At 60.8% G+C, this 25,504-nt stretch overlaps 1 protein-coding gene across 4 annotated transcripts in view; it reads right to left on the bottom strand.

The window, feature by feature from the left end:
* The window catches only part of KCNQ1 (potassium voltage-gated channel subfamily Q member 1), a 365,808-nt gene that overhangs the window by 290,438 nt on the left and 49,866 nt on the right, over window positions 1–25,504 (bottom strand). For all 4 annotated transcript variants that reach the window (XM_043923794.1, XM_043923785.1, XM_043923807.1 and 1 more), the window contains exon 2: window positions 18,381–18,471. In XM_043923794.1, coding sequence (XP_043779729.1) covers window positions 18,381–18,471 — 91 coding nt within the window. The remainder of the gene's footprint in view (window positions 1–18,380; window positions 18,472–25,504) is intronic.

The raw sequence follows: 25,504 nt of genomic DNA, 5'->3' as shown, positions 1-25,504 counted from the left end.
TTTGTTTGTAGTGATGCTTCCTAAGGCCCACCTGACTTCACATTCCAGGCTTTCTGGCTCTAGGTGAGTCATCACACCATTGTGATTATCTGGGTCGGGAAGATCTTTTCTGTATAGTTCTTCTGTGTATTCTTGCCACCTCTTCTTAATATCTTCTGCTTCTGTTAGGTCCATACCGTTTCTGTCCTTTATTGAACCCATCTTTGCGTGAAATGTTCCCTTGGTATCTCTAATTTTCTTGAAGAGCTCTCTAGTCTTTCCCATTCTATTTCTTTCCTCTATTTCTTTGCACTGATCACTGAGGAAGGCTTTCTTATCTCTCCTTGCTGTTCTTTGGAACTCTGCATTCAAATGGGAATATCTTTCCCTTTCTCCTTTGCTTTTGGCTTCTTTTCTTTTCCCATCCATTTGTAAGGCCTCCTCAGACAACCATTTTGCTTTTTTGCATTTTCCATGGGATGGTCTTGATCACTGTCTCCTTCACAGTGTCACGAACCTCCATCCACAGTTCTTCAGGCACTCATCTATCAGATCTAATCCCTTCAATCTATTTCTCACTTCCACTGTATAATTGTAAGGGATTTGATTTAGGTCATACCTGAATGGTCTAGTGGTTTTCCCTACTTTCTTTAAGTCTGAATTTGGCAATAAGGAGTTCATGGTCTGAGCCACAGCCAGCTCCCGGTCTTGTTTTTTGCTGACTGTATAAAGCTTCTCCATCTTTGGCTACAAAGAATATAGTCAATCTGATTTCGGTGTTGGCCATCTGGTGATGTCCATGTGTAACGTCTTCTCTTGTGTTGTTGGAAGACGGTGTTTGCTCTGACCAGTGCGTTTTCTTCACAAAACTCTGTTAGCCTTTACCCTGCTTCGTGACGACTAAGCTCCAGCGTAAACGACAGGCAGGAAGGCTGAACCCTGGGGAGGCTGTGTTGGGAGGCAGGCTGGTGGGGCAGGACCTCGCCTCAAGGGGCTTTGTGGGTCACAGGGGCAGGGGGTGACCCTTCCCAGCCTGGGAAGCTTCCGGAGGGTTCTAAACAAGACAGGACAGGATCTGACTGCCCCTTGGAGAGGCCTGTCCTGGCCACCATGTCACAGGTTTTGCTGAGGCTGGCACGCTCTGGACTGGGGACAGCAGAGCTCGGACCCGGGACACAGTGAAGGCCACGCTCCAATGCCAATAGGCATGTGGTCCTGGAGGACACTCCGCCCTCTGGGGCCCGCGGAGCCCCGGTCAGAGAGCCTGACCTCTGACCCCTACAAGCCAAACCCAGTGTGCTCAGAGCAGAGACCAGTTCACGGCCGTGGCCGTGGAGCGCAGACACTTCCGGAAAAGAAGAGCCATGGGCCAGGCCTGGCCGCCCCGAGATGGGACCCGGACCCCTCCCCCGCTTTCGGACAGGCGCTGGGCTCCGGGGAGCCGAGGGGCCTCCCCGCCGGCCAGACGAGAGCCTGCAGGGTGGGAGGCAGGTCAGCCCTCGAGCTGTGAGGGGGGCCTGGGAGGGGCACGCGGCCCGCCGCTCCCACACAGGGCCTGAGCCCGGGCCCCACACTTAGCGGAGGCCGAAGCCCGCGGTGCCTGCTTTTGTCAATTCTAGAGACGCAAAAAGAGCAGCAGTGGCCGGGCCCGGGGGAGGGGGGCGGAACGGGGAGCGTGGGGCGGCGAGCCCGCGCTGTGTGACCCGGAGCACACGTCGCCGCACATTTGTCAAAACCCGCAGAGAGAAGAGCCCGGCGGGACCCCTGATGGGAGCCGCGGGCTTGAGTTAATCGCAGCCTCCAGTCTGTGAGCTGGGCTCCTGGCAGGCCGCGGCGGGGAGGGAAGCAGGAGCTCTCTACGCTTTCGGCTCTGTTCTTCAGTACAAGAGTCTGCTGGTTTTATCAAGTTAATTTGACGGAAGTTTCACGGGCACACTCTGCCCACGGTGTCACGCTGTCTCCAGCCACTCTTCTCTGCATCCGTGCTGTGGCCGGGGGCCGCTACAGACCCACTCACCAAACCAGGTCTGTCTGCCCGCAGGCCTGAGCCCCCTGCATCCTGCCCACGACGTGGCCCTGGGCGCGCCCTGCCCGACACGCGGCAGAGTGGGTTCAGGCTCACACTGGGCGGCCGGTGGTGGGGACCAGGGCCCCGGATCGGTGGCAGAGGAGGGCTGGGCAGGATGGGGGAGCTAGCCACACGTCCTGCTAGAGGAGGGGCCCCAGCACGCAGACCACCTCTCGGCCCTGTCAGAGGTGCCGGGGGGCAGGAGAGCCCACCCTGGCGCTGGGTGGACACACGGCAGTCCTCCAGGAGCACGCGGCCCTGTGCGCAAATAGGCATGGAGGCCTCCAGAGACAGACCTGCCATGGCCAGCACACTCGGCAGCGCTGGGCTCCCACACTGCCCACGGCAGGCAGGATCCTGGCATCACCTGGTGACGGCTTGGATGGGGGACCCGCCTCTGAAGCCCCTTGCAGCCCCTCAGGGACCACCGCCTACTCCTTGGAGCTGGCAGCCGAGACAACCCCTTGCCCCAGGTGCGGGGGCTCTGGATATGGTCTGGGGCCCGGGAGCTCACACCAGCCTCCAGGATAACTGACCAGTGGGTGAGGGGATCAAGACACCAAGGAGCGAAACGGGGGTGGAGAAGATGGTGACGAGCTGGGCAACGCAGAGGAGAGACCCCAGTGGCTTCCACCAGTTCCCACTCCCCTGCAGCTGCCCAGGGCCGGGGCTGGGGGGCTCGGGGGTGCGGTGCAGGGTCCCTGGGCCCGCTCTCTGACAAACTTGCACACATATATCTGCACGCAGTCAGTGAGGCTATGATGCAGCAAGACAATCCCACCTCCCCACAGACCTACACCTTCTGCAGAAACACTTTCCCTGAGGGACTGGTAAATCTTGCCATTTGCAGACATGTTCCCGTGACCCCCACAGGATATCAGGGTGCCCTCTGCGCCCACAAGGCTGAGAAAGGGCACAGGAACTGCAGCGGAAATTTTTCAGCTTAACAGAGATTTTTCTTTCTTAGCTCAATGCAAGACTTTAAAAATAGACGTAAGAATATGGCAGATAACACGATAAGAAAAAGTTCCCACCCCATTTCCTGCTTTTTCTCTATTTTGCCACATGGTCAGTTTTTTATTGTTTTTCTCTTTTTTTTGAGCAAGAAAATCGTGCATCCATGGTACCTCCGGTCAAGCCACCATCCATCACCTCCCTGCTTCCTGCTGCAGCCTGCCCGCCCCTCCTCTGCCCGCCAGAGGCATTACGTGCCCAGACCCGCCTCCCGGGAGGAAAAGGTCGAGTGCCCAGAGCAGCCCCCAACCCTGCACGTGGGGCTGACCCCGCCTGCACGTGCGTGCACACACACACACACACACACACGCGGGCCAGGCGCACGCTTGCTGAGGGTCCCCCTGATGGAGCTGTTCCCTCTGTGGAGAGCACCACCATTCCCCAAATGCTCAGATGACTTGCCCCCTCCCCAGTTAGAAACACCTGCTTCACGAGGTCACGAGGACCCCCTCCCACATCACTCATCCTGCCTCACCCTCTGAGCATTCATTCATTTGCTGATCCTGGATGTGCGGGGTGAGACTCAAAAGAGGAGAATGGAATGAAGCTATTGTCTGTGGTACAGGCTACAGGTGGGGCTTAAAGGAGAGGAATGATACCAACAAGCCAGGCACCGGAGTCAGAAACAAAGACTGAGGTAAAGACCTCCCTGTCGGTCCAGCGGCTAAGACGGCCTTCCCGTGCAGGGGGCACAGGCCTTCCCGTGCAGGGGGCACAGGCCTTCCCGTGCAGGGGGCACAGGCCTTCCCGTGCAGGGGGCACATGCTTTTGATCCCTTGTCAGGGAGCTCAGATCCCACATGCCACCTGGCATGGTCAAAAAAATAAGCCACTGAGGAAATTTTAAAAGGTGTAACGACAAAACTAACTCTCAGAACAAAAGCACAAGCCTTTCTAAATATTTTTAAAGAGCAAAGAACACACATCTTGTTGAGAAAACTGCCACAGTAACTGTGACAAGATCCACGTAATCGTAACAGACCGTGACAGAGCGAAACCAAGAATGTCAGTTGTATTAACACAAGCGGGATAAGCTCAACGCATCCTTTAGGAGAAGAATATTTAAATCTGACTCACGAATGAAGACAACTACACGCTTCACACAAGAAACACACTTTAAATATAAAGACACAAAGAGGCTAAAAGTAAAATAAATGAAAAAGACATACTATGCGAACATGAATGAATGGAAAGCTGGATGATGTGGATTTCAGAGCAAAGAAAATTACCAGAATGAAGAAGGACATTTCATAATGATAAATGGGTTAATTCATCAAGAGGACATAACTAAATACTAATGCATCTAATAACTAAGCTTAGAAACACTGGACAGAAACTACTAGATGTGGAAGAATGAAAAGATGGATCTACAAATATAGCTGCGGATTTTCACACCCAGCCCCCTCTCAGTAATTGACAGAACATGCAGACACAGTCAGTGAGGAGGCAGGAGACAAGACTGCCAGCCCTAAGGACCTAGTGGACATTTACGGGGCCGTCCTTCCAACAACAGCAGAACGCACAGTTCTTTCAAGTATGCATGGAATATTTACAAAGATAAATCTCATGTTGGGCCATAAAACATGTCTTAACAAATCTTAAAAGAATCAAATCATGTTAAGTGTTTTCTCTTACTTCAAATGAGTTAAAGGAGAAATCAGTAACAGACAAAGCATCTTGAAAATCCACAAATGTTTGCAAAGTAAGTAATATGCTTCTAAATAACCCACGAATCAAAGAAGAAATCATAAAGAAATTAGAAAATATCAATATATTTGGAATGGAATGAAAGTAACGTAGTACATTTAGATCTGTGAGATGCAACTAAAGTGGTCTTTAGACCAGTCAAAGCTATAGTTTTTCCAGTCGTCATGTATGGATGTGAGAGTTGGACCATAAAGACTTTGAGTACTGAAAAATTGATGCTTTTGAACCGTGGTGTTGGAGAAGACTCTTGAGAGTCCCTTGGACTGCAAGGAGATCCAACCAGTCCATCCTAAAGGAAACCAGTCCTGAATATTCATTGGAAGGACTGATGCTGAAGCTGAAGCCCCAATCCTTTGGCCACCTGATGTGAAGAGCCAACTCATTAGAAAAGACCCTGATGCTGGGAAAGATTGAAGGCAGGAGGAGAAGGGGACGACAGAGGATGAGATGGTTGGATGGCATCACTGACTTGATGGACAGGAGTTTGAGCAAACTCTGGGAGATGGTGAAGGATGGGGAGGCCTGGCGTGCTGCAGTCCGTGGGGTTGCAGAGTTGAATACGGCTGAGCGATTGAACGACAACAAAGACCACCAAACACCAACCCTGGCAAATCAGAGGCGTCTTTAATCAGCGACCTGGTGGCTTGGACGGGAATAGCATCTGCTTACAAGGCAGAGACCCAGATTCGATCTCTGGGTCGGGAAGATCCCCTGCAGAAGGAAATGGCAACCCACTGCAGTATTCTTGTCTGGAAAATCCCATGGACACAAGAGCCTGGTAGGCTACAATCCATGGGGTCACAAAGAGTCGGATACAACTGAGCAACTTCACTTCACTTAATCAGTGACCTTGGTTTCTACCTGAAGAAGCTAGAAAAAAGTGGCAAATTGAAACTCAGCAAGCAGGAAAAATCAGAGCAGAAGCCATGAAATAACAACAACAACAAAAAAACTCCAATGAAACTCCAAGTTAAAAGTTAGTTGTTTCAAATCAGCAAAATCACTAAAACTCTAGCCAGACTGATCATCATCCAAAAAAAAAAAAAAAAAAAAAAGGCACTAGTTACCAATATACAGGAACGAGAAGAGAGCCATTAACAAAATCTTACCACTGTTTAATAACAATAATGAGATACTATGAACTTTGTTCATAAATAAATTTAACATCTTGGGTGAAATAATGAATTCCTTCAAACACACAAAACATGAAGTCTACTCAAGAAGAAATAGATAACTTGAATATATCTATCAGATGCACTTAGAATCTAGTCAACTATCTTCTCATCAGAGAAGTCCAGGCCTAGATGGCTTTACTGATGAATTCCACCCCATATATAGGTAAGAAACAAGCAAGTCTCTAGCTCACAAAATCTTTTCAAAGAGGGTGAAAGAAGCAATGAATCACTTTTGGCCATTCAAAAAAATAAATAAATTCAGAGATAGAAACAACGAATAAAACGACTGGGGGGTGGGCAGGGGGAAAGACCAATTCTACACAGTTCTTCCCATATGAAGAGAGAACACGCCCCAGAACACACTATCAGAAAGCATGACTCTGACACCAAAAGAAAAACATTATAAGAAAACTATAGTCATGCCTCATGAACTGAGATGCAAAAGTTCTTAGCAAAATTTTAGCAAATTAAGTTCAACAATATACAAGAAAGGTAACACTACAACCTGGCCAAGTCAGGTTTATCCAGAAACACAAGCTTGGTTTAACATTTGAAAAATCAGTCAATAGAATTTACCATATTGAGAAGAAAGAAGAAAAAAAACATGATTATCTCAAGAGGCATAGAAGAAGCACTGGACAAATTTCGGCATGCATTCCTGTTAAAATAATTAGCATTAATGTTAGAGGGAAAATTCCTCAGACTCATGAAGGACATCCACGGAAACGCGGCAACGTCACCACGGCAGGGCTGCCTGGCGTCACCCTGCTCACTTCGCTCACACGCAGAGCCCGGCGTGCAGCGGTCCGAGGGGTCTCAGGCAGGCTTGTGGTTGCCAAGTGGGGTGGCAGGGAGGAGGGAAGGATGGGGAATTTGGGGTTAGCAGAGGCAAATTATTATATACGGGATGGATGAACACCCGGGTCCTACCGGAATGGCACAGGGAACTCTATGTAGTATCCTGTGATAAGCCATAACGTGACAGAATATTAAAAAGAATGTAACTGAATCGCTTGGCTGTACGGCGGTAATTAACGCAGCATCTGTCAATCAACTGTTTCAATAAAATACATTTAAAAAAAAGAAGAAATACAAGTCCTTATAAAGACCGGAATGCAAATGTCTTCTCAGTAGCTCTAAACGGGAAACCCGAAGGCCCCCCACCTTCGGGTCTGAATAAACAGACTGTGGTCCATCCACCCGGCGGAACATAAGTCGGCAACGAAAAGTACGGCCATGGGCACATGCAACCCCCTGGACACACCTCCGAGAAACGCCGTGGGGTGCCAGACAGGGGCACGCACGTGGGATCCATTGACAGAGGACCCCGGGAAGTGCAGACCCATGTCTGCAGATGGGCCAGGCAGCGGCGACCTCTTGAGTGGGAAGGGGCGGCAGGAGGGGGCCCAGGGCCCGAGGACAGCTCTGGGGTGACGGCCTCACGGCGTCCGCCGCTTGCTTTTAACACGGCCATCGGGCAGGTGCCAATCCTGCTGCATTAAAGCTGGCTTTGGCTGAAGTGAGCAGAGTCAATAAACCAGAGGCTACCGCATAAAGGTCCCCCAGCCGCCATGGCAAGCCTAAGCCTGTCTGTCTGTCCGTCTCCCTTGCATTTCAGGTGCAGTAGACCCAGGTGCCACAAAAAAAACTCCTAATCCAGATCACTGGCTCCCAACTGGAGCACTTTTGGGGGGCACTGAGGCCTTCCCTCTTACTTCCCCAGCACCCCACCCCGCCAGGAGGGGGAGGCCACTTGCCCACCAGGGTCCCCCGGAACCTCGAGGCCATCAGTCCTGGACTGAGAACCTTCATGCCCACGGCCCCAGGCACCTGAGTCACCACAGCACTGAGCTGTATGCTGAGGTCCGGAGAGGGTGGGGACCCTGGGCAAGCTCCAGGGGGACGGGGTGTGTCTGGATCCCTTCCCACCACCTAGAGTCTCTCTGGTGAGGCCCGGGAGGGTTCACAGCCCAGTTCTGGGGCCTTGGAGAGTCACTGACCACAGCAAGCCTACTCCAAACCAGAAAGGGGTGGAAGCTTGCAGTCCCAGGCCTGCCACCCCTCACTATGACCTTCTGAAGACAGGGTACAGAGGCCTCCAGGGCCACCAGATGCCACTCAGCTGCCCGTTTACACAGACACCACTGATGGAGCGCAGGGAGGACTCTCCCAGCAGCAGAAATTCTCACAGGCTCCCAGGACGAGAAGACCTGGATGTGCCTGAGTGTGCACACCACGTGAGCGCGTCCACACATGCACACGCGTGTCCCCCCTGTGTGTGTGCACCCCTGGGCACACCTGCCTCTCTGGCAGTGTCAGGCTGGACCAGGCACGCTTTTACCAAGCGGGGAGATGGGCGCCACCATCTCGCGGCCGCCCCGGCTTGGATGCCAGCCAGCCGGGGGAGCTTTGCTCAGCCCAGAGGGGTTGGGCCCCCTGGAAACGCAAAGGCGAGACCCCTGCCGTGAGCTTTGGGCTGGGGGCGGTCTCCATCTCACAGTCGCCAGCTGAGGGGAAGCGGAAGTGTGAAGGCTTGAAGCCTGGACTCGCCTTCTGGGGCGGCCCAGCAGGGCTGGTGCCCGCAGACCCGTGTGTGTGAGGAGGGACTCGTCACCCCCAAGCCCTCACGACCCTCAGATACTTGAGCTTCCTCGGTGGCTCACATGGAAGAGAATCTGCCTGCAAAGCGGGAGACCCAGGTTTGATTCCTGGGTGGGGAAGATCCTGAAGATCCAGAAGATCCCCTGAGGAGGAAATGGCCACTCCAGGATTCTTGCCTGGAGAATCCTGTGGACAGAGGAGCCTGGCAGGCTACAGTCCGTGGGGTCGCAAAGTCGGACACGACGGAGCGATAGTACTCAGGGGCTTGGAGGGCGGCCCCTCTGCACTCATAGGCGTCATCAAGGCCTCCTGAGCCCAGCCCAGCTGGTGCCAGGGGGAAGGGCCCAGGAGGAGCTGACGGGCAGCCCGCTGGGCACAGAGGCGGGCCTCGCTCAGGAGGGTCTCCTGCTGGGTTACGGGAGGGGGCTGCCAGCAGCCCCCAGACCCAGGGGCCCCCACAGCTACCCCCTGCTACCTAACCCACCCAGCGTGCCCGACCACCGTGTGACTGAGAGGCAGAAAATGCAGAAAGAGAAGTCGCCCCCCACCCCCGCTCCCAGTTCAGTGAGTCAGGGGCCGGGGTGGGGGCGGCCAAGGTGCATGGTGGCAGCCCGCGACCCCGCAGGGCTGTGCCTGCCCTTCCGCCCTCCTGTGAAGCCACACAATGACGCACTTCAATGGGCACACAGCCGGGGCCCCTGGCTGCCATTCTCCGTGACCTGGGGAGGCAGAGAACACGGCTATCGCCCATCTGAATGCAGGCTCCTGGGCAATTATTCCGGCACCTGCAAGCCCCCAGCCCCCACCCAGTGACCAGCGACTCCCGCGGCCCGCTCGTCCAGGGGGCGACAGCTGACAGACCCCACCACGCCGCACCCCACGGCCACGAGGCCCTGCCGGGCTCATCCTGTTATCCCTGACGACGGCCCCGGGCAGCCCCCCGGGAGCCCCCACGTGGAGCGCCGGTGCCAGCCCCCGCCGCCCCCGGCGGCGCGGCTGCCTGTTCAGCCTGATCCCGTCATGTTATGTCAGCTGTTACCCCGCGCTTAAAACAAGGCCCTCCAGCTGGCCAGGGTCAGACGTGAAAACAAGCCCTAACAAAACCCGGCCCTCCAGCTACCCCGAGCGGAGACCCCACTGAATGTGGCACTTAATGACGCGCTCCTTTGCAGCCCCGGGCCCAGCATAAAGGAAACACCTGTCCCCCGGACGGCACACTCTAATCCAGCTAAATCCCCGATGGGGGGGCTGCGGCCGCAGCAGGAGCCCCCGCCCCAGCGTCTGACTTTTGTCCTGGGCCCTGCATCTTGGCGGGCAAGGCGGGACGGGAAGCACAGCACGGGCTCCCCCCAGCCGGACCCACACCACGGGGGGCAGAGTGTGGGGGACCCTCTTCCTGGGGGCAGCTGATGGGTGGCCTGGGTGCAGGGCAAGACCCCCTTCTTGTACGATCAGCGCCTTCCAGAAGGGCCAGAGGGGCGCCTGTCTTTACATGGGAGGCCAAGGCCGGCTCCCGTCTGTCCAGACCCCAGGGACCCTGCTCATCCCCACCCACCTGCTCCCCAAGCTGGAGCTGAGTCACCACGACCTCCAAAAAGGGAGAAGAACGAGAGGGTGTGGTGGGGGGCGCTGGGGAGTGAGCCCACCCAGACACCGGGCGGCTAGGAGAGAAAGCCCTGCTGTTGTTCAGCCGCTCAGCCGTGTCTGACTCTCTGTGACCCCGTGGACCATGGCACACCAGGCCTCCCTGTCCTTCACCGTCTCCCGGAGCTCGCTCAGACTCACGTCCATGGAGTCAGTGATGCCATCCAACCATCTCACCCTCTGTCGTCCCCTTCTCCTCCGGCCCTCAATTTTTCCCAACATCGGGGTCTTTCCTAAGAAATCCCTGGGAACCACATAAACACACGGACAGGCACCGCAGGCATCAGGAATGGCCGTGGGGCCTGCTGCGATCCCTGCCTGTCCTGCCCAAGGGAGGGGCCCGGCACAGCCGCTTGCACAAGCAGGACAACTGTGTCTCCCTCCGGGGCCCTGGGGGCCATGGGCCCGGCGGGACAGACTTCCTCATGGGGAGGGCCTCGGGCAGACGGGGTGCCCTCGGGGGCTCTCAGCGGACTCCCGACAGAGACACCCCAGAAGGCAGCTGAGAGGCCGGCACCCACCTCCCAGCTCGCCTCGCAGAGCTTTAGAGCCTGAAAACAGGAAACACCAGGGAAACAAACAGCCAGACCCGGACCCGGCCGGCTCACACAGCCAGCAGAGCCCTGGCCGGCCGCAGCCCCAGGGCCTCCACGTGGCCATCACAGGCGCGCCCCAGGACCTCCGTGCACCCTCCGCCCGGCAGGAGCCCAGGGCCCCCAACTCCAATTTCCTCCCGGAGGAAACGCCGGGGGCCCGGGGGCCCCCGTGGGGCCTAGGGGGAGGAGATCCGGAGGAGGCACCCGCTTCCCACGGGATCGGGGCTGCAGGTGGACGCAGCCGGCCCCCGCCCGGCCCTCAGCCCCCAGGTGGGGCCCTGTCCTCCCACGCACAGGACTGCCTGGCCGGCCCAGGGCGGGATGCAGCCCAGGCCACTCGCACGGGATCGGGTTACGTGTTTTTCGGGAAAAGTTTTGAACACGTTGCAGTTCCCTCCACCTCCTGCCCAGCCCCCCACCCCCCGCCCCTGGTTCTGAACCAATTTGATGGATAGGACCGTCCTGGCCCGCGACAGAGCGTGGGCTTCACAGAGGGCGCCTTTGTTAGTGCGCGAGGCGCCCCAGGACCCCTCCGCCCACAGGGCCCCGCGCCCCACAGAAGGCTCCGCTTACAGCTGAGGGTTCCCGTTTTCACAGCTCCGGGCCGAGGGCAGACCCCGCAGGAAGGAATGTCAGCTGTCCCCTCAGGAGCAGCTGCCTCCAGGCCAGGAACGCAGCCAGGAGCCCCGGGCACGGGGACCCCGGCGGGCGCGTGTGATGGCCCAGGGGCGGGACGCAGAGCCAGCACCCCGGGCCTCACGGGGGCCCCGCGACCTCGAGCCCTCGGCCTCCTCCTGCGCAGACAGACCTTCCCCCTCACAGGGCGAGGGTGGCAGCACTGGCCCCTCAGAGCCCAGGGGGGAGACCCCGCAGGCAGAGCTGGGAACCCATCAGGCCAAAGAGGCCACAAGCCCACGACGAGCATGCACAGTGAGGGGGAAACGCCATAGACCTGGGAGGGGTGAAGGCACTCGAAGGGGGACGGGAGGGGTGGGTGGACAGAAGTGCCGGAGGGCTGGAGGAAGTGAGGGGGCCGTCACGGGGGCTCAGGGCCGCTTGTCCAAGGGACTTGATGCGCAACTCGGACCCACACCCACAGGATCATAGGTCGGGGGGCTCCTGTTCTCAGGGGTCCCCACTGGGGGGGCTCTGGAGAATTAGCCAAGACCCCCTGAGGGCAGTAGCTTCAAATTCTGCTTGGTGGCTCTTGAGCCTCTGTTCACGGACTCACGAGGGGACACTGGGGGGCACCCAGACGTGGGGGGCTGTGGGGGCCGCCTGGGCCTCGCCCACCCCTCCTGGCACGCGGGAGGCAAACTCAGCAGTCTGCCCTGCCCCCAGCCACGCATTGTCCAGGGCAGGCCCCCGCCCCATTTCTGCCCAAGGGGCAGCAGGAAGCCCCCACACCCACGTGAGCCCTCTCAACTGGGGGCCGGGGTCCCCGCACACCACCTTCCTGGGGGCGGCTCGCAGCGGGGCCTCGGGAGGGGGAGGGCCCGCTGCAGCCCGGAGCCACGCCGCCCCCGCCCCGCACCCCGAGTTGTAGGGTCAGACCCCACGGTCAGGCTTCGGGACACCTGAGCTGGCGCCGCTGCCCGTGCCAGAGTCAGGAGCTGGCGCAGAAACGTCCGGAAGGCACACCGGCTGTGGGGGCTGCCCGCAGCTCTCAGTCTTTCTACCCCAGACCCAGGAGGCTCTGCCTGCGGGGCGGCCAGGAGTCCCCGCGCCACAGAGGGCCAAGCAGGAGGCCCGGACCAGGCAGCGGCTCGACCCTGGCCTGGCCGGGCACTCGTGCGTACGTGTGCCTTCCGGCTCCTGCGGGTGGAGGTCAGGCCTTCCCACACTCTGGTGCCGGCCCCTTCTTACACAGGCCCCAGGGAGGACCCTGGGTGCAGAGATGGAGCCCGCCACCCTGCCATGCAGTGGGTGCACTAGAAACACTCGCTGATCAGATGCAGGTGAGGACACCCCCACACCAGGATGGAGCGCTGGGCCGGCTACACTCTGAGGAAGAACCTCAGAGGAGGCCCTGGCAGCCACAAACAGCCCTCAATGGGCAGCGCCTGTGTGCTGGGGACAGAGGCCAAGGGGCTCAAGACCCCGCCGTGGGGAGACGTCTCCCCAGGGCACCGAGGGGCCAGAGGACAAAGGTGGTGATGTCACTGGGCGAGCAGGAAGGCGCCCCCGGAAGCGGATGTACAGGAGCGGGGCTTTGCTGGATGTGTAGGAGTTCGCCAAGCAGTGAGGGGAAAACTGACAGAACAGCCCCCCAGGGAGGCGACAGACCGGGAGCAGACGCAACCTTGGGGTCTGTTCATGGGGAACCTGAGCCAGCCGCCGGGAGCCCAGCCTTGGGCAGACGTGACCAGGCTCCGTGAGCCTCACCCTCTGCCTGCAGAGGCTCACGGCATGACCAGCAGGGCCCCAGGCCCAGACTCCGTGCCGCTGTCTGGATCGGCACGTGAAGGGTGTAGGGAGCAGGGCCGGAACAGGCGGGCCTGCAGAGCGAGCGGGGTGTGCGCTAGGGCCGGGGGTCAGGAGACAGAGCCCAGGCCTCATTCCAGAGAAACGTGGGGCCCACCGAGGGGCCGGGGGACGCCGGGTGGTGGGGGGAGGGTCCCCGCGGGGCCTGGACTCGCAGCGGGGAAACTGAGGCCTGGAGGGCCGGATGCTCTCGCCTGTGCCGCGGGAGCCAGGGCCCCGGGGTGGGTGATCCCGCCGGAGGGAGGGCTGGGTCACCGCGGAGGGGCCCCCGGGAGCCCGGGCCAGGGAGGAAGCCTCGGCGATGACCTCATCCGCTAGGCCTCCGGGCTGCGGCTCACGGGTTTTCAACCGCAGGCATCGCAGGACGATCCCTGGTATGCGCCCACCAGGAGCCGGGCTACGCGGGGTCTGCGCTGTGCCTTTGAGGGCCTCTCTCTTTGTGTGGGATTTGAAAAAGAAAAAAAAAAAAAAAAAAAAACCACCCTGCGATTTCGGAGACAAAAACCAGCCCCTCACCTGGGCCCAGCTGGGGTCTCTTCCCCCAGGGAGCGGGGAGGGGCTGTGTTTGCTATGGCAGCAGGCGGGGGACTGGGGCGGGGGGGCACAGGACGGGGCTGGGGCCCGGCCACAGGCGCGTGTGCACGCCGAAACCGGGGCACAGAGCGTGCACGCGGCCATGTGCACAAGCAGACACACAGGCGCGCTGCACGCTTGCACACAGACACGTGTACACACACACACACACACACACACACACACACACACACACACGCGCGCGCGCGCCTGGCTTCCTCTGAATTCAGGAACTGTGTCGGGAGCCCTGTTCCCCAGAAGCCGCAAGCAGGGCTCAGATCTCGAACGGGCCGTTCGTACCCCGGGACAGACCCCGCGGCAGCGACGAGACCCCACCCCAAGTGGCTTTTTCAGGCCCCCCAGATCTCCCTGGTTCAGCAAAATGCTTAATCCCTCGGAGGCCGCCCGAGGCTCCCTCGCCCGGAGCTGAGACAGCAGCTCTCTGGCCCCATAAAAAGCAGCACACGAAAAGGAAGGGAGACATATGGGCTCTGTGGGAAAACACAGCTTCGAAGGACTTTTTCCACCATTTAAACACCAAGCCGCTCTCGGAATCCTGTGCGAGCCCCGGCCCCTCCCGGCTCTGGGCTGTGGTCTGGCTCGCGGTTCTGGGTCACGGCCAGCGGCGCCCTCGAGCCGCGGACAACACCGCCACCTGGTGTCTTGCCGCCCCAGCCTGGGTGGCCGACCCAGGGGGGCCTGCGACCACCGCCTCTGCGGCCCGCTGCCCACACACACCCTCCCTCCGTCACACCCTGCCTGGGGTCACACCCGTCCCCAGCCTGCAGACCACAGCCTCTCCAGGGAGCCCCCAGCTGCCACCTCCACCCAGAGCCCCGGGACCCCGGGCCTGTCTTGTCCACTGCCAGCTGCAGGGGGTGGTCCCAGCCTGCCCCTGGAGGCCCCCGCACCCACCTGCCTCCTCCTCCCACCCTCAGGGCACCCCCTCTTCCAGGAAGCCCTCAGCATGCCTGCAGACACCCTGTCCGCCCCCCAAGTCCCGCTTCACCTCTTACCTCCTTCGGGCCCCAACCCTTGACGTAATTCCGATCATGATTCATATCTTTCCCGGGCCCCTGCAGCTGCATTCCTCCCGGTGACCCTGATACCCCACCGCCTGCCCCATGGCCATGACTCTAAAGGCATGACTCTGGACATGGTCAGCTCAAACCCACCACAAAGGACCTGTCTCCACAGGCCAGCGAGTTATGAAATCTTTCGGAACGCAGTACAGGCCATCAAAAGGTTGCATCTGAGACCATTTTCCCCCAGGCTTTGTTCCGCAGATGGGGAAGCTGAGGCCTAGGACCCCACGACAGCTCCGGGAGCCCCAGGGAGCCCCCTCTGAGCTCCTGGACTCAAAGGGAATGTCCAAACCCAGCAGCACCGTTCTGGGCCTGTGGAGGGTGCCACCCGTGGGCCCCTGCCCTGGAGGGGCGGCGGAGCAAGGAGACAGAGCCTGGGGCTCCCCACTTCGGCCCACAGACCCTCATCGCGCCCAGCCACCGGGGAGAGAGTGGGGTGCGGTGAGGAGGGGAGCCCCGGCAGCGGGCGGTCGCGGGGGGCACCAGCGGTGACGGCCGAGTCGCAGCCTGACTGGGCAGACGGGAAGTCAGCCCCGCGACAGGTCAGAGGGTCAGTCCACCCGCAGGAGCATGTGCCAGGGCCCCGGGGCAGCAGGAGGGCCCAGGGTCAGGGGTCAGCTAACTGCCTGGGAGCAGAGGGAGCCGGCGGAGGGACAGACAGGGGGTGCGCAGCACTGGGGGCCCAAGAGGCCCAGCAGATCCAAAATCCCACCAGAGCTTCTGGAATGATCAGAGCTTGGTTTTGGAAAACCTCCCCCCCCCAACTCCCCGCCCCAAGCCGACAGCCGCGCTGTGGAGAGGGTGCCTCGGGGGGCACGCGTGTGGCAGAGAGGATGGGGGGAGTGGAACAGGAGAAGCACCCGCAACAGGGGCCCTCTGTTGGGAGGCGGGGGGCTGCTCGCTGGCACACACATCCCCCAGGGTCCCAGCTCCAGCTGAGCCCCCATCCTCAGCGGGGGTGGTTTAGTTGCTCAATCGTGTCTGACTCTGTGTGACCCCATGGACTGTAGCCTACCAGGGTCCTCTGTCCATGTGATTCTCCAGTCAAGAATACTGGAGTGGGTAGCTTTTCCCTCCTCCAGCGGATCTTCCTAACCCAGGGATCGAACCCAGGTCTCCTGCATCGCAGGCAGATTCTTTACCAACTGAGCCACGAAGGAAGCCTCAGGGAGGAGACCGCAGTTCCAAGAATAGCCACCAGGAGGCGCGCGGACCTCAGCGATGCCCGGACTGCGCACCGTCAGTTCCTCCAGGAGGCGGGGAGCCGGCAGGGGCCTGGGGGCTGCGGGGACGGCCCTGGGGCCCCTTTGCCACCATGCCCGGCTCTGGGCCTCCCGGCATCATGAAGCCTCAAGGAACCCACTGTGACTGGGAGCAGCAATGCTGGGGATTGGGGACGGGGGAGCTCCCAGACAGGCCAAGGGGAGAGGGGAGGCCGGACCAGATAAAGCCCGAGGCCTCCAGGGCCTGCCCCCCACCCCGGAGGGGTGACCCACGCCCTCGATGATCTGCTTTCCAGCCCCAGAGCCGGGCCTGGGATGCGCTGACATCAGCGGTGACTCGGGAGCTGGAATCCCGCGCGGGCTGCACCCAGGGCCCTGCCTGAGCCGCGTGAGGGTGGGGCCAAGTGGCCTGCAAACCGGGACCCCGGCTGCTGCAGGGCCCAGGCGGGGGGGCGGGTGTCCCGGGGGCCCCTACCCCGATGGGACTCAAGGTTGTGGGGGCCTCTCAGAACGCAGGAATGAACCTTCCCGCAGAGGGGGAGCCGACCCAGTCATGCAGGGGCCTCGTGGGCTGAGCTGTGATCTCCCCAGGTCCCTACATTGGGATCCCAAGCCCAGAATCTCAGATGCGGCTGTGTTTGGAGACGGGTCTTTATAAAGGGGTGATTATGGTAAAATGAGGCCCCTAGGGTGGGTCCTCGTCCCGTAGGACTGGTGTCCTCAGAGGAGAGGCGGTCAGGGCGTGGACACACACAGGGTGACGGCACACAGCCAAGGACGCCGTCACCGTAGCATCCTGCCCTCTCACGGGGCTTGAAGGCCACCCCAGCCCAGAAAAGGCGCAGCTCTCTGCCCAGGCCGGGCGTTCCCTAGGAGACGTGGAGAGCCCCTCGGCCCGCCCCGCAAAGCCGGAGCACCCGAGAGATGCCAGTCTGCACACCCAACCAACGCGCCGGACCAGGCCAGGCAGCAGAGACTCCAGACAGACAACTCCAAAGGGTCAGAGGACAAACCACCGCAAACAATGACGAAGCAGAGGGAGTCCCAGGCTGCACAGGTGACAAGGGCAGTCGCCCTCCTAGACAGCAAAGAAAACCTCCCGGAAACATAAGGGAAGGGGTTCCATTGGCGATGGCAGCTAATAGCAGCTGTTAACCGTATTGATAATAACAACAACAGCTGTCTCAAACCCACATCCCCAAACCATGAAACCCTCTGATAAACAGATACGCCCTGCCCGTGGACAGAACGACCCCACGCCAGAGAGATGCTGGCCTCCCCAAATTCACTCATCAAACGCCAACAGTGTTTCCTGGGAGGCAGACAAGCTGATTGCAAAGGTCACTGGGGAGAGGAGACGAGCAGGAATCGCCAGGTGAGCCCCGAAAGAGCAGGGTTGCCGACACCAACCGCACGGGAAAGCGGATTGTCGTGGGGATGCACATGCGGCTGTGGATGGGCAGGAAGGCCGCAGAGCAGAGCCCGGGACGCCCGGGTCCCCATCAGCGCGGGGAAGAGTCACACTCTGGAGTAAGCGGTGCCGGCGTGGGGGGCGGCGAGAGGGACGGGGGGAGAGTGGACTGGGTCCTTCCACCAGACGCACCCAACGAGCCCCAACAGCTTGAAGACACAAGGTCCCCCCAGACAGCTGCCAGAGGAAGGCAGGCTGAGTGTCCCTCTAACCTCCAAAGGAGAAACTCCGTGAGCACGAATGCAGAGGCGTCGGGCGAACAGTGGAGCCGACTGCGTAAAGTACGACAGGCGCTGCCTCAAGGCCTCGGGGACGCCGGCTCACAGCCATTGGCTGGCGAGGGCAGGGGCACGCGGGCCAAGGCTGGGGGCAGGGGAAGGGATGCCTGCAGGTCTGTGTGCCAGCCGGACCGGGGCCACGGCGCAGGCCAAGCAGACTACAACCCCGGCCTCTTGTCCTTCCTTCCCTCCCAGCTCAGAAGCCCACTCCTCCCGGAAGCCCTCCCAGACCACCAGGCCCAGGGTCCCGTCATTCCTCCGCCTTCTCAGCCCAGTGGTCACATCCTGGCAAGGTAGGGAGCCAGGAAGGTAGGGTCCCCACCGCCTCTAGGCCCCTGGTGTCAGGGCGAGCCCACAGAGCCAGCCCGCCCTGGGGCGCCAGCACAGGGTCCCGTGGGTGGGAGAGGCCAGGAGTGGCGGGCTTCGCCCTGCGGCCCACCTGCCCAGGGGCCAGAGCGCAGGGCCCCTCGCGCTGGTACGTACCATCCAGAAGAGGGTCCCTGTGGCCAGGGCGACATACTGCTCGATGGTGGACAGCACGCTGAAGATGAGGCAGACCAGGACAATGAGGAAGCTGCGGGACAGGAGCACACGCGGTCAGTGCCTCGGCCAGGCCGCCCACCCCGCCCCCCAGACACGGCCCGGGCCCGGGCGGGGCAGGGCAGGGGCCTCGCCCACCGCCCGAGGGACCGGGCCCTCCCTCCAGGGCCAGCCCCGACCGCCAGGCGTGCCCCAACTGCAGCAGGGCCAACTGCACGAGGTCGCCCCCCGGCCAGGAGGGGACGGGCTCTGACCCAGGCGACAGGCAGACGGGCCTCGGAGGCCAGGCTGAGGAGCCAGGCTCTGCCCACACGGTCTCCAAGGATCCAGAGCGGAAACTCACGGGGCAGAGAGACGCCTGAGGACCACGGGGCCCAAGGGGCCTCCTCTGGGCAGCAAACGTTTTGGACGTACGGTGATGGTCGCAGGGCTCCGTGGGCATCCCAACAACAGGGCAGCGTGCTCGACCCGAGGGTTTGCCCCTAGGCCCCCGGGGACACAGAAAGGCAGCCGCAGAAAGAAGGCAGGCCCAGTGCCGGCCAGCTGGCCCAGACCACTCTCCAGCCTCAGTTTCCTCATCGACACAGCCCGTGGCCACTTCCTCTCAGCAGCGGACATGCAGGCAGGGACTCGGGGGTCAGCCCTGGGGCCGCCCAAGGCTGGACCCGTGTTCCGCCTCTCACCCACTCCTCCTGAACCTGCCCGCCTGCGGCCCGCGGAGATGCTTCCTCACAGCTTGTCCAGCCACAGACGCTGTCCTGGGGAAGGACGTCACCACCGCCCACACCACCCAGCCTCACGGTACAGACGGTAACACGCGTTCCTGAAGACGACGGCCGCATCGGCTGCTTAGAGACGCTACAGACGAGGAAACCGGGGCCTGGGCTCCACGCTTCCTGAGGGTGAACCCCCAGTGGCCAGACCACGGAGGGGGTGAGACCAGGCCCCGGGGAGGCTCCGGGAGTGTGCCAGCGTGGTGTCTTCCCCTCTGACCCTCCCCTTCCCCACAAAGGGCATTTGCGATGATGCTGAGCATCATCCAGGTGGTCCGGATGGCTGCCCACACCCAGATCCGTCACCGAGTCACACCTGCAGAGCCCTGCTTGCCACGAACGGTCACACTCGGGCGCAAAGGTCAGGACACCGACACCCCCGCTGGCCCACAGTCACCGTGCCAACACTGGCTGAAGCCCCGAGCCGCGAGCCCTGTGCCCCGGGCCACTGTCCCCCAGGCTGCAGGGAGGCCCTCGGTGGGGAAGGGGTGGCTGGCCCCCGCCAGGCCCGGACCCAGGTCTGCAGGTCCTGTTGCCCACGGCTCCCCGGGTCCCCCCACCTCCAGCCCCCGCCGCCAGGACGTGCGCGAAAAGTCCTGAACTCTCTACCGGCCCTGCCTCCTGAGGCAGAGGGTGTGGACAGAACCCAGGCAGCGTCTCTGCCCCCTCGAGGTGTCGCGGTGGGCCCCATGGCCCACGGCAGGTGACTCAGCTGCCTCGGAGGCCTGGGGCAGCGGCCGCTCTTCTGCGAGGCCTGTCCCTGTCGACTCTTGCTGCCAGGGTGGCAACTGACTGCGTACTGTCTCTGTCAGGATGACCCCGGCTTTGGACACAGCGGTGAAAGCTGGCTTAGAACCGCGTGCCAGGCAGGGGCACAGAGGCCTGGGGCTGGGGAGGACGGGGTCTTGCCAACAGGAGGGGTCTGGCCATGGCAGCTCCGCCTGTGGACAGGCCTGAAGGGAGGGTACATCAGGGTGGTGTCCTCAGCCTCAGCTCCCTCAGAGGCACATGGAGACCCCACCCCACCCCGCACTGTGTGCCCAGAACCTTGGTGGAGGGCCTGGGCCAGCGTGTGGGCCCCCACCCAGGAGCACCCCCCTGGGGGCCACTGGGCCTCCGGGGCTCAGGGCTCCCAACCCTCCACGGCATGTCGGCCTCGGTCACACTGTCCTCTGAAGGCTCAACAGCTCCTTGAATAGCTGCACACGCGCCGGTTTCAGAAAGAATCATTTCACAAAGGGTGCTTTGTCCCCTCCGAGCGTGTGGGCCCAGGAGCCTCAGCAAGGCCAAGGTCGGGTCCCTGCTCTTGGGGTGTTGGCAGCAACCTGGGGGCCCAGCACGCCCCTTCTGCCTCTGCGGGGCTGGCCACCCCCTCCGTCCCAGCCTAGGTCCTGAGGCTCCAAAGTCAGGCATCCGCAGACCTCTGAGAGCTGGGGGACCAAGGCCCAAGGGAGGGGGAAAACTGCCCTGTTCTCTGCCCGGGGTTTGGGGAGCGGGGCTGGGCAGGGGAGAGGCCCCCTCGGGTCCCGGCGCTGCCCGACCCGACTTCCCAGGGGGGCGCGTGTGTGCCCATGGGAGGCGGCCGTGGCCAAGGCGAGGACAATGGCCTGCCTGTGCCCTGACGGCCGATTCACCCTGGGCGCACGGCCGCCGGCTCCTGCCCGAGGACGTCCGTGCCGTTATCGGACATCGGACATCATTTCAGCATCTGCGCCAGCAGGTGCCCGGGGAACGCAGGGGAATGCGGGAGCCGTGCCAGGGCGGTGGTCCAGCAGGAGGGCGCACCAGGGGGCAATGGGGGGTGGACGGCAGGACCCCACCCCCTCGCCCACGGGCTGGGCCCCCAGCGGCACCGGCGACTGGCGGGCTCAGCCCAGGCGGGCCGGACCAGACCCTCAGGGAAGTCCACGGGGAAACCTCTTTCAACCCTGGATATCCCCCAGTGATGCTGAAAACGTGAATAAAAAACACACGCTTCACGTGCAAGGGGAATAGAGCCTGTTCAAGGCGCACTCGGAACCCAAAAGTGACAGACCCCTGCCTTCAGGCTCTGTGAGCTCTGAGTGAGGCCCAGGGGGCTGAGACGCAGCACTGGGGCGGTCAGGGAGCGTTGGCTGCAGCCTATCTGTGCGGTCAATTTCTCTGCGACCCTACGGACTGTAGCCAGGTGCCTCTGTCCAGGGGATTTCCCAGGCCAGCAGACTGGGGCGGGTTGCATTTCCTCCTCCAGGGGATCTTCCCAACCCAGGGACTGAACCCACATCTCCTGTGTCTCCTATACGGCAGGTGGATTCTTTACCACTGCCCCACCTGGGGAGCGGATTCAGTACATAACAATTAGGTACTTGGGAAAGTCTCACTGGCCCAGAAAAAACGTTTTGTCTGAAGGGATGGACGTTGGGAACACTGCTCGGTGAGACGCCACAGTCACGGGAGGGAAAGTCCTGGTCGAGTCGACCCCCACGAGGGCCCTGGAGCTCAAACCCACAGAGACGGACAACGGGGCGCGGGGCTGGGCGCAGGGCGGGGAGGCAGGGCTTCTGGGCACAGACCATGTCCCTTCGGGAGGATGAGGCTTTGAGGACGGCTGAGTTAATGGCCGCCCAGCACAGCTCAGGTCTGCGCGTCCGAGCAGCGCACTCACATGTTGTCCGAGAGGAGGTTTCACACTACACGTGAAACCACAGCGTTTCTAGGTTAAGGGGAAAAAGAGGAAACTAAGTAAATGACATTTACACACAGGCCCTGGACTGGGGCCCGTGTTTGATTAAGGATATAAATGAGGCTGTGTGAGGTTCAAAGACCCGCCCTCCCGGCTAGGACCTTCGGGCCGATAAGAGACAAAGGGCTTGTCCCGCTGCCTGAACCTCAAGGCCGAACTCGGAGCGTGTGATTTAGTAGATTAGCTGCTGACGTTCAAACTCCGGCCCTATCGGAGGGGTTCCTCTTTGTACAAAAGTCACCTGGGAGATTCCAAACATCCCTGAACAAACAGGACAAGGTGGGCTGGGGAGCGTGCGCCCGGACGTGGACGCCCCCGTGGCATTGGGCCTCCGGGGGGTATGGACGCCCCCGTGTCACTGGACCCCTGGCGGGGGGAGCTTGCCTCAGGTCCCACCAGGACTGTCTGTGGGGCTGGGGCAACACTGCCCAACGGAATGCCAAGACACGCCCCACCCGGTCCAGCCTGTGCCCAGCACTGCCCTGGGTGGAACAGGGTCGGGCACGTCGCCAATCACACCTCGGCCCAGGTGCTGGGCGCTGTGCACCCCCTGACCCCATGCGGAAGGCGTCACACCGCCTCCAGAAGGAGACTCTGGGCTGCCCCTCCAGTCCGCGCTGCCCGGCAAGGGGATCCAGGGCTGAGGGACAGAGAGGCCCAGCCAGCTCCAGCCTCAAGGCGGGGCCGAGGCTCCCCTCGGGCGGGGCACCTGTTTCCAGGGGCCAGGCCCAGCACTCGGTGCCCCGAGTCCTCCAAGGGGAACGGCACGTACAAGGCTGAACCGCGGGGCGCGGGAGGTGCTGCGTGGGCAGGAGGGGCGGGCGCGGTGGAGACACTGGGCCTCCTCCAGCTTCCGGGGGACCCAGGTGCCTCTGAGCTCAGGGCCACATCCTTCGGCCTCTGCCTCCAACATCACGGCCCCTGTGTTCGTCCCTTCTGTCTGTGTCTTATGAGGACACTTGTCACTGAACTGGGGCCCCCCTGCCCGAGAATCCAGAATCATCTCCCCCTCAAGATCCTTAACATATCACCTCTGCAAAGATGCTTTTTCTAAATACCTAAGGTCACGTTCATAAGTTCCAGGGAGTCTGCCATCTCTGGGGGCCATTATTCAGCCTCTGTGACTTATCTAGGGCTCTAATAAATGACTGCAGATGGTGACTGCAGCCATGAAATTAAAAGACGCTTACTCCTTGGATGGAAAGTTATGACCAACCTAGACAGCATGTTAAAAAGCAGAGACATTACTTTACCAACAAAGGTCCGTTTAGTCAAGGCTATGGTTTTTCCAGTGGTCATGTATGGATGTGAGAGTTGGACTGTGAAGAAGGCTGAGCACCGAAGAATTGATGCTTTTGAACCGTGGTGTTGGAGAAGACTCCCGAGAGTCCCTTGGACTGCAAGGAGATCCAACCAGTCCATCCTAGGGGAGATCAGTCCTGGGTGTTCATTGGAAGGACTGATGCTGAAGCTGAAACTCCAGTACTTTGGTCATCTGATGCTAAGAGCTGACTCATTGGAAAAGACCCTGATGCTGGGAAAGACTGAAGGCAGGAGGAGAAGGGGACGACAGAGGATGAGATGGCTGGATAGCATCACCGACTCAATGGACATGAGTTTGGGTAAACACTGGGAGTTGGTGATGGACAGGGAGGCCTGGGGTGCTGCATGCAGTCCATGGGGTCGCAAAGAGTTGGACACGACTGAGGGACTGAACTGAACTGAATAAATGAATAAATCGCTTATGATGACAAGAACTATTAGCAAATCTTCTGTGAGTCTTTAAAAGCCAGCATCGGGCATGTGGTAACGTGCGCGTCCATGGCCCCTGTGAAACAGTCCAAGGTACATTCAGAGCTTCCTGCCCGTCCCCTCACGGCCTCAGTGCATCTGGAGAGACCCGAGTAAGATCCCAGGATCCAGAGCCTAGGATGCAGAGGGAGGTGTCTTTGCGAGGTCACACACAGCTCAGCACCCCACCGTCCAGACCCCGTCACGTCAGGGAGGGACTTGGCCCCGCACTCCGCCTCCCCGTGATGTGCTGGGCGGCATCCAAGCAGGGTTCTCGGGACGAGGGCTCCCACAGGCCACCCCGACTCTGAACCTCCCGTGAGGCGTGTTCCTCATTCCTTTCAGAGGCTCCCTCAGGCGATGCGACCCCTAGCTACGTGGGCTCCAGCGGGCAGCTGGGTGCGATGAGGCCACTGTTCCCACAGCGTCAGTCTCGCTAAGGTCCCGTGAATGCAAGATCCCATCAAACTGATCCCCGAGGCCTGCCCGCAAGGAGCCCCTAGGAGACGAAGATGCTTACCGCTGCCTCTCGCCAGAGGCCATTCTCAGCCTTGCGGGCTTTCAGTAGACACTTCTTCTAAAAGTGACCTGGGCCGGGACCCCAGAGACACAGGGCCTCTCACCTCGCACTCTGGCTGGGCCCTTGGCTGTTGCTGTGAGCATAGCGCCTCCCTAAAGGCCAGTCCTCCTCTGCCTGGGGGCTTCCACCCCCGGGGGATGGGCCACCAGGACTGCACCAGAATCTGCAGCCCACATCCCATTGGTCTCCCTGCCCAAGTCTCAATGTCCACCCGGCAGCTGGGGGTGATCCTGGGAGGATGCAAATCCCACCAGCCCTCCAAGCTAAAGATTCTCCAGTGAAGTCTGAGCTCCAAACCCACCTTCCCGGGCATCCCCCTGCCCCATAGGCCTGGGCTTCCCCTATGGGGGGCCTTCTGATGCCACAGCTGGGCCCTGTGTCCCCTGCCCTGCTCTCATCAGACCACTGACCACCTGCTGCCCCCTACAGAGCAAGGGCTCCGCAGGCAGAGGATGTCTGATGTCCACTTTGAAGGCCTCATATGGGACCTGGTACCTGAATGACTGACTGACTGTTTTAGGTTGAACTCAAGAACTCAGGGGACAGAATTCGCAGTGCCACCTCCTCCATGCAGGCCTCCAGGGTTCATCCAGAAGTGAAATCCTCTTGTGCCATTTTTTCCCTCCTTGCTCTATCTGGCCACACCTCACCCAGAGTGCTCCGCCAGGGCCCTACGGGGTTTCCAATGGGCCAGGGCACCAGGTAGCTCTCCACGTACCCCTTCTCCCCCAGGCTGCATGCCAACAGTGCCAGGCAGAAAGGAGCTGGGGGCGGTGGGAGGGAGCTCTGCTGTGAGTGGGCAGCAGCCATGGCCACCCCAGTGGCCAGGAGCACAGGAGACGCAGCGGGCGAGGCTCTGAGGGGAGGGTCACGGTCTCGCTGCCTGAAGTTGGCCCCAGAGGCAGCAGGGAGGGGACTGCTCCCAGAGAAGACCAATCCATGCCGGGCAGGGAAGGGTCACCGCACCCAACCCGGCTACGCACGCTACCGGCCCCTTGACCCTCGCACGCCTGCAAGGCGCTGCCCCATGTCCGCTCTGCCCACCAGCAGGGCAGCAACTGCCCAGACTCACCCTCACCCCCTTCTCGGGGCCTCTTCCAGAAACCCAGGATGACGCAGGTGAGGGGACAGCCTGGACGCAGGATGGGGTCAGGCTCAGGAGCCCTGGGACGGGTCCGCCGGCAGTGAGGCGCCACCTTGC

The sequence above is a fragment of the Cervus elaphus genome, chromosome 2 (genome assembly GCF_910594005.1).
Source record: "Cervus elaphus chromosome 2, mCerEla1.1, whole genome shotgun sequence".
NCBI classification, from domain to species: Eukaryota; Metazoa; Chordata; class Mammalia; order Artiodactyla; family Cervidae; genus Cervus; species Cervus elaphus.
This window is presented reverse-complemented; position numbering and strand designations above follow the sequence as displayed.